Source organism: Rhagoletis zephyria, unplaced genomic scaffold (genome assembly GCF_001687245.7).
Source record: "Rhagoletis zephyria isolate East Lansing unplaced genomic scaffold, Rhagoletis_zephyria_1.1 Rzeph_scaffold_00803, whole genome shotgun sequence".
NCBI lineage: Eukaryota > Metazoa > Arthropoda > Insecta > Diptera > Tephritidae > Rhagoletis > Rhagoletis zephyria.
Genome location: NW_016157887.1, coordinates 55708 through 70000, shown reverse-complemented (window position 1 = coordinate 70000; position 14293 = coordinate 55708). Strand labels below are relative to the sequence as shown.

Below are 14293 nucleotides of genomic sequence, written 5' to 3'. Positions count from 1 at the left end.
TACCTTCAAATATTTGTATCATGATAATAACATAAGAAGGTAGAACCGCTGAGAGGAATTTTTCATATTCTTGACGTTTGCAAGCATTTTAATTTTAAAATTTTAGACACAAGCTCACACACACATTCTCATTATAAGCTTTTATTTAACTTGGTCATCCCGCGCAAATCGTGGAAATTTCCAATCGATTTTAAACTAACTTCCCGACAAGTTAGAGACTTGAAATTTTCAGCATAGTTCCAATCACGATGACAATGCAATTTAAAATATAAATGAATTCCCTATATGGTCCAGGGGTCTTGATTCAAAGTCGATCAAAAATTAGTAAAATTTATGGCTAACAGAGCGTAATTTGCCAAAGAACGTAAAACCAGAGCAAAGCTATTTATGGCAAATTCTAGATATCAACCTAGTCTAGATATGAACCTCGTTGTAGGCATCATATCAAGGAGATACAATTAGAAGACTCGAGAAGTTTCCCCGCCAGAAGAACTTTAATATTGCGCCTAAATATATGCCATGCTACAGCGGAAGTGGACGACACGCCATTTCTTTAAATGAAATTAACTGCTGCTATATGTATGTATGTACATATGTATGTTTATACAAAACGTAAGCAAACAACATTTTGCTTGCATAGTCTTCTGTTCTCTTTCATTGCAAGTTGAATTATTTTAATATCTATTGCAAAATTTTGTACATAAAATAAAATAAAACTATTTAATATACAACGCTTTTATAAATGGACTAAAAATTAGAAAATAAAGTAATGTAAAAAAAATATTTTTTTAAAAATAAGCTTTTATTTAACATGTTTAATCAAAGGAATAAAATAAAGTAGTGAAACAAAAGATTTTTTAGCAAGAAAATTTTGTCAAAACTGCACTAAAATGAATAAAATAAAATAAGTTAAGGTCTCGTTAAAGTTACTAAAAGCCATTTAGTGAAAGGAGTTATTCAAACTCTAATGAAAATTACTAACAATTTGTACTAATTTACTTCGTTTTTAAAAAAGCTTGTCGCGCGAATAGCAAACCGGCATTTAAATATCTGCATACATACATATGAATGCATACATACCTAACCAATTATGCATGTACGCTGAATTCGCCGACAAGCTTTTTTAAAAACGAAGTAAATTAGTACAAATTGTTAGTAATTTTCATTAGAGTTTGAATAACTCCTTTCACTAAATGGCTTTTAGTAACTTTAACGAGACCTTAACTTATTTTATTTTATTCATTTTAGTGCAGTTTTGACAAAATTTTCTTGCTAAAAAATCTTTTGTTTCACTACTTTATTTTATTCCTTTGATTAAACATGTTAAATAAAAGCTTATTTTTAAAAAAATATTTTTTTACATTACTTTATTTTCAATCTCAAACAACAACAGCTTTGAACAATTCCTTTTTTTACTCTCAGTTTTATATGATTTTAAAATGTTGGCAAACTTCAAAAAAAAATCATGGCCGACGAATTGAGAGAATGGTTTTACCTTACCGCTGAGAGTCACTTTCAAAATTCTTGACGTTTCCAAACAATTTAATTTTTAAATTTACTCACAAACTCACACACACATTTTCATTTTCAATCTCAAGCAACAACAATTTCGACCGATTTCATTTTTTTATTTTCACTTTTATATGATTTTAAAATGTTGGCAAACTTCAAAAACCGAATCATGGCCGACAAATTGAGAGAACGGTTCTACCTTGCTATATTTTTATCATGGTTTGTATCATGATTATGGCTGACGAAAATTGTGAGTGAAACTACCTTCATATTTTTGTATCATGTAATATTTGTATCATGCTAGCAAAATAGAAGTACTACATACATACATATATGCAGGAAACCATGGCGCATGTACACATATTTTACTCTCGTGTAATTTAATTTGATGAAAATTTATTGCGTCGCAATTTTTACTCGCGTGTTTTGGCACAATGTTTTTTAAACATTTTTTGTAACCTTGGTGATCAATCAACTTGTTTGTTTGGGTTGGACAAAGCTGTTCAGTGATTATTCAATCTGAAGACGTACGAAACGAAATAAAATAAAATATATTTCTTTCTGATGAGATTAATACGAAAAGACAAACCTTTCAGCCAGAGGATTACAAGATGGGATCGAATTCGTAAACGAAATGACTGTAAAAATTCTTGTTCAATTAATTCAGGCATTGTACAATATTTCTTTTGGAAGGAGTACATCAGCCCATATGATAATTCAGTGCTATGTGGCAAAAACGAACCAAACAAAGCACTAAATCCTTTGGTAGTTATGGATATACGTCATGAAATGGTAATAAAAGCATAATTATGTGGCTTTTGACACATTTAATCAGTAAATTGATTTTATTTATAATGTAACAATGAATCATTTATTTAATGGTAATAGTTTCAAAAGACACCACGAAAATCGGCGCTGGTTACAGTGGGCGGCCAGCGTACGTTAGACGCGTGTATATCACATAATCTGGTTGTAGAGGATCGTTACATCAACAACGAACTAAAAAAAATCCGCCAGCAGTTACGAAACAATACTAAACGAAATACAGATAAAAAGGAATTTACAGAAGAGCACAAACAAGATGTAAGTATTTTGGACAACAGTTTTCTAATACAAGGCTTAGAAAGAGCAACTAAGCATATGGAGAACTTTTACACAACACCTCTGGATGTATTGCAAGCAATTGAAGTGTTATCTGCCACCGAAACAAATAAGAACGACACACAAGAGCATAAATTAACTCCAAAGAATGGCTTTGGAATAATTGAGGCAATCTTTACGGATGAAGTGGACAAAAAGAAATATACAATGAGCGCAGTTAGCAACCGAGGCCATGCTTTAGGAAAATATATACAGAGAATTAATACTCAGAATTATAAACACGAAATATTACAGGAAACCGTTTTAAGCAAACATATTAACCCTCAAGCAAAGGAATATGAGTACAAAATTGTGTCTGATAGCAATTTAAAAATAGAAAATCCGCTTATTTACAAATTCTCGAATGAATACAAAAATCCCATTGCTCCTAATACTGCAACTGATAGTTATTTATATCAAACGCGATGTGTACGTTTTGATGAATCGGTAGAAGTAAGAAACTTTAATCGAGATAGCTCTAAACTTTCGAATACCAGTTGTAGAATTGATTTGGCTGTATCGGATATAACTGAGGAGGCACTTTTTGAACTGCAAATTGCAGCTGAAGAAAAATTGACTCAAAAAACACGGTTCGAATCAGTAGCAAATAAACCGCCACCAACTGATTTCAATAAATCTTTAAAATGCTCTCAAAAGTCTCTAAAAGTTAAAAATGCATCAGAGCTCCTGATTATTAAAAAAATAAATAATGCGAATCAAGTAGATTATGATCATATTACTCCTGAAGAGGTAGAAGAAGAAAGCATTTCCAGCTTTGAAGAAAACTTAAGTATTACACAACTCTTCCAGCCAAGAGCCAACACCACTCCCACATTGCTACGAAAATATTTTTTTAATTGGATTCATTTCGTCACCATTGAGAAAATTGATCGCGAAAATGTGTCTATCAAGGATAATCGCATACATAAAATTAGTTTGTTTTTGGACAAAATACGGAAGGAAAAATTGCGCTTGATGCGTAGTTACCGTCAATTTACTGCTGCACTGGGCCGTAGGGCAGCTCAACCCAAACCAGGGGTTTCAACACGAGTAACAAAAAAATATCTAAACAAGTAAGTAATTCGGAAATATTTAAAATTTTGAGCTGATGCCAGAAAAAAGACTCCTACATATATTTGTACAACTCAAGGATGCATTGTAACGTTAATTCTAGCGTTTACAAAAGAAAAGCAATCGCTTCTGTTGAAGCGATTCAGTTTTTTACAGAGACATAACTATTATAAGAGAAAAGAATAAAAGTCAGTCAATAATCATTTTATTAAGATAAATATTTTTCGAGTCATCTACAATTATTATTCAAGGACTTATATTATAAAAGTCCTTTCATAATAATTATCAGAAAGATAAATATGTTTAAGTTTTCAAATACTTTTATTTTAAGACTTATATTATAAAAGTTTTTTTTTTAATAATCATCATTGAGATAAATATTTTTAAGTCTTCAAAGACTTTTATTTTATGACTTATATTATAAAAGTCTTTTCATAATAATTATGAGCGCGGAAAAATTTTTTAAGTCTTAAAAGACGGGACTTGTTCAGGAGCATTTCAGGATTAGTTGGGGACCAGTTCGGGCCTTGTTGGGGAGCAGTGTGGGCCCGTTCGGGACTATATACAAAATTTTTTCGCACTGATAATTATTATCAAAAGACTTTTATAATATAAGTCTCAAAATAAAAGTCTTTGAGGACTTAAAAATGTTTATCTCAATGATAATTTTTATGACAAGATTTTTATAATATAATTCTCAAAATAAAAGTCTTTGAAGACTTAAAAATATTTATCTCGGTGATAATTATTCGGCCCTATTCCCATTGTCGAAACGACAGTCGTTCGTCGAAATTTGAGATTTTCATTGGCGTTATGAGGCAACCAGTGACATAATCCATTACAAATTTTTATTCCTATTATCTCTTCGAAATGAAGAAGTATTGAAAACGTGTTAAAATCTGCCGTTAATTTTTTTATTTACGACATAATTCAACGAACGACTGTCGATGCGAACGACTTATGACAACCAGAATAGGGGTGATTATGNTTTTTTATTTACGACATAATTCAGCGAACGACTGTCGATGCGAACGACTTATGACAACCAGAATAGGGGTGATTATGAAAATACTTCTATCATATAAGTCTTAAAATAATAGTTATCGATGACTTAAAAAAATTTTCTCTCACATAATTATTATCAAAAGACTTTTATAATTCTTACGAAAATTTTGATGACTTCTTTAAAACTCTACCATGAAATAATTATTATTCTGGGCCTCTGGTTTTTTTATCGTTTAGGTAATTTTCAAAATAATCCAATTTTGGTTATTAACGAAAAGAAAGTCAATCGTTAATTCTGAAGCTGTAGCATGCATTTAGGTGCTAGGTGTTAATAGCAGGGTTCGGAAATTCTCATTTATGATTCGTTTTCATTCATTTATGAGATTTATCATGATCGATAATATTTCAAATCTATTTTTGAATTCTTTTATCGCGAGTGAAAAATGCAAACAAATTTATCATCTCTCACATTCGGAATGCGATCGACAAAAAAATTTCCGCTCTTTTTAATTCGCGATCGAAAAAAGCAAAGAAATTTCCTCTCACTCGAATATGAGAAGTCCGAGCATTGCCGATGTCGGCCTGTCATAAATGAGAAAAACGATGCAAGTAATCCATTCGCGATCACTCACAACAACTTATCGCGATAAACTTATCGCGAAAAATTTTCAACGACGTTGTATGGATATTTTTCGCGTTTGTTTTGGTTATGCATTTTGTTATACATACATACATTTTTATATGTAAGTAATGCAAGCAAATCCTTTTCGGTTGGAACCAGGGTGTCCAGATTATTAAAAAAAGCGCAATTTCTGAAAAAAATCGCCGTTTTTTTTAAATAAAATTCATGAAATCGACTTAACAAACCTTTTGTTTTAAGGTATCCACTAGACCGTTCGTTAAAAATAAAATTTGGTTTGCCGGGCGGAAAAAGATGTGTTTTGGTCTAAAAATAAGCTGTGCAAAATTTTATTCGAATATGATAACTCTAAGTACTTGCGCGTTGCATTTGAAAATTTAGAAAACCATATGCATTCTGGGAAAAATTTTTTTAACAAAATAGTTGAAAGTCGTGAATTTTATAGTCATTTGCCATGTAAAATAACCTACACAATCTGAATATGAGGTCAAAAATTAAAAAAGTAGAATAGGTTTTAAGAATTTGCGAAATTATCGTTTTTTTCAAATTGAGAAAACAGCATTTTCAATTTTTTCCAAAAATATCCGGTTGTGATTATCACACCACAAAAAGATCTCCACCAGATTAAAGGTCTTTGAAATCCCTACGAACCTGCTATACAATGTTTTGCAATCAAATTATCAGTTTAAGAGTTATCTGCCAATTTATTAGTGAAATCGGACACAATTTTAAGTCGCATCGTTATTCTACTGTGCACGGTGGGCAGGAAGCGAAGATAGGTTGCATAAAAATGTCGACAAAATCTGAAAGCAGGGTTGTATTTGTTGATATCTTAAGGTTAAGAATCCGCTTAAATTGAAATCCTAGCTGCTCCTGTTTTAAAGATATCCACATTTTATATACTTCTGATAGGATATATTTGCAAAAGAGGAAGGCGTACTTCTCGATAATTAGAGCATATTTATACGAAAAGAAATCTCATACAAATCTGTTCCCCTTTTTTAACTCACTAAAACGGATCAAATCAATGTTCAGTTTTCATTTTTTCCTACCGAAAGAATAATTGATCGAGATTTATTGGGCGCTACCGGTATACAACTTAGATAAAACACCACAATTACCTTTTTCTGTAGCGTGAACTTTCTCATTACAAACACTTTCAATATCGCAATATAGTATGTATGTATACAATATTGTATGCTATATAATACGGTAGTAATTTTTTATTAAAAGTTTGTTGCTATAAGCAAGTAGCGCAAGCAAGTCGCACTGCGCTTGTGCAAGAAATAAAAATGCTCTAACTTAGGCCAACGGTACTCCGCATAATAAGTAAATAAATTCAAAGCTTGTATGAGATTTATTTTGGTATTTATGTACTCTTCTGTCAGGAAATAATGACTATTGTACATCCAGAACACAAATGCGATCATAAAGAAAATCGCATGAAAGTATGCGCTTTGTGTGTAGGGCTGCCAGACGTCCTGGTTTTCCCGGACATGTCCCGGTTTTAGACTATTTGTCCCGGTGTCCCGGTCCAACCTTAAAATGTTAAGTGTCCCGGTTTTCGATTTGATTGCACAAATTTTGCTTAAAATGACTACGCTGAGAGAAAAAAGGCGTTGTAATATTAAGAAAAATTTTATGAATTTACTGGGGGAAATAACGCATAGTAAACATGAATATGTTTTATTTGATTATCGTTTTGAAATGTTCGTACTTAAAAACAATACTTTCATACCACGCACACGTGGTGTTGAATCAAACTGAACATTTGATGCACATTTACATGTCTGGCTGTAGCTGAGTGCACGAAGATGCTTGCCACAATTTGCTAATTTCCAGAGCGTCAGGGTTTCCATTACAGACAGCATGGAATTTAAATAAATTTTTTTTAACTTAATTATGAAAAAGCATCCGTTAAGTGCAAAGCGCTTCATTTTAATATTGGCGTATTTCAATTGAATATTTCTATATCTAAATACTAAAATTTGTATACTTAAATTATTACGAGTTGGGTTGGTGCTCTTTCAATGCGATTTTTTTTTTAAATGTAGCACGTTTTGCATAAGCAATAGTTGATGATTAATATAAGTATGTACCAAATACGTTAAAATGACATGCACAGAGTTTTACAATTATAGCAAAAGCCAGAAGCTTTGAAACAAGCTCACAGCAACGAAACAAATGACTGATATTTTAATGTTGCCTTGTATTTGTTTTTTTTTTCGTGAAATCCTAGATCTACTTATAAGTACCGTGCCGTACAAAATTATTGGCTCGGAGACACTTTCATCTGATCACAATTTCTAATCAGATCTTTTAGAAAAATGTTTAAAATGCAGCTTTTGAGCCAATTAGTAAAGTGCAAGTCTGAAGTTACCAGAAAATTTCGTTGATTTTTTGCAATTATTTATTTTTTGCTGACAGTGTCTTCCACATACAAAAAAATGTCGAACATAGTTTGTATGGAAGAAACTTTCAGTAAAAACAATACCAAATATATTGCCTCGTTCAAAGCCATGAGCAAAATCGTGAATACATGGTTTTCCGCAAAACAAGCGGATCTTAGTAATTTTGATAAAAATCTTAACGAACTCCGGACAGCTTTGAAAAGTACTGGAATTTCTCAAACTGTCAAAACCCATTTTATCCTTAAACATTTAAAGCAATCTATTTCATTCTTGAATAACGATGGTTTAGGATTATGGTCCGAGCAGGCCGGGAAGTCAGTTCATAGGGAATTCATTAAATTCTGGGATGATTCAAAATAAATATGGATTGATAAACCAATTTTTGTGAGTCGCCTGAAGAAAACTGTAATGACATTTTCATTCCAGCTATATAAAAACTTAACTAAATAATAAAATATTTAAATACTAAAATGTGTGACTATATTATATGGTAAGCCAACAAAAAAATAAAAGGAAACAAAAAACAAATATAAAAAAATAAAGCAAGAAAAAAATAAAACCAAAAAAAGAACAAAGAGGTGCAAAGTAAGTTGCCTCTACGTGGTGCGCCTTGGAAACGATTGAAAACGGCTAAAAACTTACATAAACTTATATTTTTACATAATATATATACACACATTTACTCACACATACATTGTTGAATATTTAATGCACAAGGATGTTTTTCTCTTTCGCAAAAGTCGGTCCTATCATAGCTATGTAAAATGTGGATATCTTTAAAACAGGAGCAGCTATTATTTCAATTCAAAGGGATTATTAACCTAAAAATATCAACAAATACAACCCTGCTTTCAGTTTTTGTCGACATTTTTATGCAACCTATCTTTGCTTCCTGCCCACCGTGTGCAAACAAAAGCTCACTTCCCAAAGCTATGATCGATCAGCTGTTGAAATTGAACGGACAATTCCCTATCGTCTTGAAAGAAAAATTATAAGCGTTCCCCGCTTTTTAGCGCCGATTTTACCCCTTGTGAGCTTTCCACATTAAAAAATTGTTCGATTTCCCTGCTTATATGATTCCCCGTTTAAAAGCACCAGTATTTTGATACAAAAGTTTAATTTCATAAGTAAATTTCCACGGATATAAGCGCAGGGCAAAAACTCAAAGCGCCTAACTTTTTGAATCCGAAATTTTACTAGAAATATTAAATCCGTCTTCAGATGAATCCGAAGGTGAAGCCGAGTATCAGAAAGTTTGCCATTTAGAAAGAACTTGATGATGTGGAATTAATAATTTATAAAGAATTCAAAAGTCAGTCAAAATTGACGGATTTTTTTAGGATAGATATTAAACGATGACATTTAATGTAGTTTGTGATTTAGCTGGGATAGCTATTTTTTGTTATTAATTCTAAATGTTTTTTTATTTCATAACAACCGAACGAATTTAATTTTTTTTTAAGTATACATGAATATACTTAATAACCAAAATAACTATATGTAAATAAGTATATATACATTAAAAACACATTTCGAAATCTAAAAAAAACTGCTTCAATAATTTATAAAATGTGTATCACTGTACTGTTTGAATTCTCATACAAATACATATGTATGCGTGTTTGGCCCCAGAGCGCAAATCGTTTTATAAGCGTAGAGGACGCTTATAAGCGGGTTTTCGGATATAAGGTTTCTACGGTTATAAGCATCTAAAGTTGTGCATTTTTGACGATGCTTATAAGCCGAAAGTACTGTACCGCAAAATGTGAGTGTGAGTGATTTTTTCTCTATATGAATTAAAATTAACCACATTGTTGAATGTCCCATAAAAATTTTATTCATTTAACAAATAGTCCTCAGTCCTTTCTCAGGTTTCCGTGTTCATTTCTCAAAATATTGCCTCCGACTAAGTAAAAGTGCAATACTTCTACTAAATAATATAGGAGTCAAACCACGTCAAGAGGGCCCAAAAATTTAATAATAATACATTTTTGGATAGGGAATCCGCCATGTACTTAATGCAATAAATATTTTTTTCATATTCCGCTTTTTGTTTATTTTATTAGTGATTGAAATTTGCGAGTATAGGAAGTTATTCATAATTGTAAAATCAATTTCTCGTAAACTACTGAAGATATTTGTATGAAATTTGGTACATTTATAGAAAAATATGTATACTATATACTACATGTTTATTTATGGTATAATTGTTAAACATTAATATTTTGCAATAATTTTGCATAAACAATTAGAATTTTCTTCGCGTTCTGCACGCTGTAAATAATTAAAGCTGGTGTCAGATTACGCGGAAAACGTTTACCTTTCCTAATCTGTAAATAATTTTGTTCATCCACTCAGTTCCGAAGATATCGAATTTTCATTTTTTTCAATTTTTCAAAACAATAGACTTTGATTTCTGATCCCAAAAAAAAATAAATGAAAAAAAAAATATTCCAAGCGCAGGAATAAGGCAATATCGATTAAAAAAACGCGGCAATTCCATCACATTGAACTCGAAGCCCTCAAAAAAATTCGTAGTAAAAATTTATCAAATGACACGTCTTTTTCCGAGAGTATGATAACTCATTGACATCTCAACACTGAAAACAAAATCTGCGTAAATATAAAGAAAACTTGCGTTCATTTTACGAAAGTTTTCGGCATTTTGAGCCAGGAAAGCTTTCGTTGATTGTACAAAACCGTTTCCGTACATACTACGAAAATATGAGACATCAGATCTAAGTACATTTTACGAACGTATTCGTACTATTAACGAACGAATTTCGTACCACTTACTAAAGAATTTCGTACTACTTACTAAAGAATTTCGTACTATTTCTTTATTTTTTTTACGAAATTTTTGTAAAATGCACAAAATAGTTCGTATATTTAACGCAATTATCTTCCTAAAATCTGCGGTTGTTTCGTAGAACTTCCGACTGCTTTCATTCACCACACTGTAAAAAAAATAAGACGAATTATAACACAACACTTTTATTTTGTTTTTATTCCTAATTTTAAGCGTTTTTCTTTAACAAAATGTTTTGCAATGTTTTATGTGGAGGTACTTGGCAGATTCGCAGCTTCTTCGATGTCTGCTCCTTTTCTCGACTATAAATTAAAGGAAAATTATAAGGCGTCTGAAAGGCAAGTTTCAGAGAAAAATCAATCATGTACTTATTTAAAATTTCATTAAGTAGTGCGTCTGTTCCTGGCTGGCTTGCCGTTGATAGCTAACTAATAAAATTGCCTATTTATGAAGTCCCAGATTGCAGAGCAAGGCTCAGCGTGGGCGATGTTAAAAACATTGTATGCTTAAAGCATTTATCCACAGCTTTAACATTTAATTTTATATTGTATTTTTATCCAGCAAAAACTTCTTAAAACTTTTAAAATTATATTATACATCTCATAGTAGCCAACCAGTAGTTTCGCAATGACAAGCGGTACATAAAAATATGATGAAATATTAAACTGACGGTAATTTAGTATATTGTACGAAAATATTCGTCTGTTGTACGAATTTTAAAAAAATGTTTCTGCATTTGTTCTATGTACGAAAGTATTAAGTAAATTGTACGAATACAGAATTGTAGATTTCGTAAATTTTAAAACCATACCTAATATTACGAATGCTTTCGTACAATATACAAAATTATTCGTACAGAGATTTGTTCAGTAATTTACAAATGTGTTTCTTAAAATAAACGTAAGATTTCGTAAGTTGTACTGAAAAAAGGCTTTACGAAAGTCCTTTCGTTATATTTACGAATGGTTCGTAAAATCTTGTTTCGTTGTGGAAAATGTGTTCGTATTATGAACGACAGTTTCGTACATTATACAATAACGAAGACTACGAAAGTTTTTCCTAGCACTTTTACGAAATTTTATTTTCAGTGTAAGAACATAATTTAAGTTTGCAAGCATTGAAGTATTAAAATGTATAATTTAAGTTATATTATTTAAATTTTTATAATCAACATTATTCTCAGTTTCCGCATTTCAATAAATTCCCCCCAACCCTGTTCTTATATTGTGTAATATGAGATAAATATTAGAAGATAAAGCCTCATAAAATTAATTGTGAACAAAGAGGAAAAAACATGTATGCATGTATATATCAATTACATTGCTAAGCTATATTTTTGTATGTTTCCATGTAATGATAAATGTATACAATAAAAATCCGAGTGGTAATGCACCTTTCTCCTTAAACTGTCAATAATTTTGTGTGGCGATTTCGAGCGTTATTATGTGTTGGAACAAAGAGTCATGCGCGGAAAGACCAAGTGCAAAGCGCCCTACGAGTTGGGTGAGTATGCCGCGCATAAGGGCGATACACAGACTAACAAAAAATTCGATATCTGCGGAACGGATTGGACGAACAAAATTATTTATACAGATTATGAACAGTGTTGCCGTTTTAGCCCTTTGGTGGCTAAATTTGGCTACCAAATTCTTTTTTTGGCCACAAAAATTTGAAATTGCCCCTAGCCCTTTTTTTAGCCCTTTTCAAAATTTATTCATCATTGACATTCAAATTTTTTTTTATGATTTTCATGAATTTAACTCTTCGCTCATAAAGCGAAGTAAACATATTTCTATGTATGTTCCTTACGTTTCTGGGCCGTTATCTTATCCGTTAACGATTTAACTATACTTTAAAATAGGTAAGTTGGTGGCCCTTAATATGCTTTATGTGTTACACAAAAAGTTTTTTTTGTTGAATAAAATAGTAATTCTTTTCAGAGTTCATTGTTTTTCTATACCAGTAATTATAGAAAATGTTTGCGTGTATACTTACATATTTATACTAGCAGTACTCCGGTGTGCTTCTCTACACCAAATATTGAAAAACGAATGAAAAGTCCTGGAATTTTTCTATATGAAAATTTATCATTTATTTTATTTCAAAATTTTTGATTCTTTATTTTAAATCTTAATCCAACAGATTTGGATATACAACATTTTTTGTTTTTCCATCTTGGGTATGAATAAATAAACAATTTGGAATGCCAACTCTTGAACAGGCCACGTATAGCTACCAATTCCAGTAATCTACCACAAATATTTCAAGAGATATACCAGATGAGAATTTTTGTTAGTATGGGTGGTGCCACGCCCCCTTTTCACAAACCATCTGCTTAATAGCCCGACTATGCCGTATAAATTTGGTTGAAATCTTGCACTTATTCTTTATATATAAGATGTGAGGTGCCACGCCCTCTTTTCCAATACTGCCCATTTTTATCCATGAGTATGGAATTATTTGTTATACCTCTATACCAACTTCCAGTACTCTACCACAAATATTTCAAGAGATATACAACAAAAAAATTTTAGTTAGTATGGAAGGTGCCACACCCCCTTTTACGAATTCGGGCAAACTTCACATAAACCATCTGCATGATAGCCTGAATATGCCGTATAAATTTGGTTGAATTCGGTGAAGCCGTTCTCAAGTTATAAGCTCACACCAAAAACGTGTACTTATTTGTATACATAAGATACATACATATGCCACGCCCCTTTTCCAAATTTGGGAAAACTCCACATAAAATATCTGCATGATGGCCCGAATATGCCGCATAAATTTGGTTGAATTCGGTGAAGCCGTTCTTAAGTTATATTGTCACACCAAAAACGTTCACTTATTTTTATATTTTAGTTACTATGAGTGGTGCCACGCCCCCTCTTCCGAATTCGGGAAAACTTCGCATAAACCATCTGCATGATAAATCGAATATGCCACATAAATTTGGTTGAATTTGGTGAAGCTGTTTTCAAGTTATGAGGTCACACCAAAAACGTGCACTTATTTTTATATATAAGATGTAGGTAAAAAAATTTAGCTACCATTTTTAGCCACAACGACGATTTTTAGCTCTTTTTTAGCCCTTTTTTAGCTGGAATTTAGCTACCACTAAAAATGTTTCGCGGCAACACTGATTATGAAAGGTAAACGTTTTCCGCGTAATCTGACACTAGCTTTATTAATTTACAGCGTGAAAAAACACGAAAAAATTGCAATTGTTTATGAAAAATTATTGCAAAATGTTACTGTTTAACACTTATAGCATAACTAAATAAGTAGTATATAGTATACACATTTGTCTATAAGTGTACCAAATTTCATACAAATATCTTTAGTAGTTTACGAGAAATTGATTTTACAATTATGTATAACTTGCAATACTCGCAAATTTCAATTGCTAATAAAATAAACAAAAAGCGTAATATGAAAAAAATATTTATACCATTAAGTACATGGCGGATTCCCTATCCAAAAATGTATTTATTATTAAAATCGCATTTGACAGAAATTTTTGGGCCTACTTGACGTGGTTTGCCATTGCAGAGCGAAAGGTAGCGTTGCGCAAAGGCTACAATATAAGAAGGCAAAATTTTTCAGTATAATGAAAACCCTATTTGTAATTGATTTCTCTTCTATATTTAAGTACTACAAACATGACTTGTGATGTAACGCTTAGCTACGTATCACTTTTGTTAACCA

General features: G+C 31.6%; 1 protein-coding gene across 1 annotated transcript in view; it reads left to right on the top strand.

The window, feature by feature from the left end:
• Nucleotides 1–2076: 2076 nt before the first annotated feature.
• Nucleotides 2077–14293, top strand: part of LOC108361597 (uncharacterized) — a gene marked incomplete at its 3' end in the record, with an annotated part of 47094 nt that continues 34877 nt past the window's right edge. The window contains exons 1-3 of the mRNA XM_017614241.1: nt 2077–2304; nt 2401–2829; nt 2908–3725. Of these exons, the coding sequence (XP_017469730.1) occupies nt 2077–2304; nt 2401–2829; nt 2908–3725 (1475 nt within the window). The remainder of the gene's footprint in view (nt 2305–2400; nt 2830–2907; nt 3726–14293) is intronic.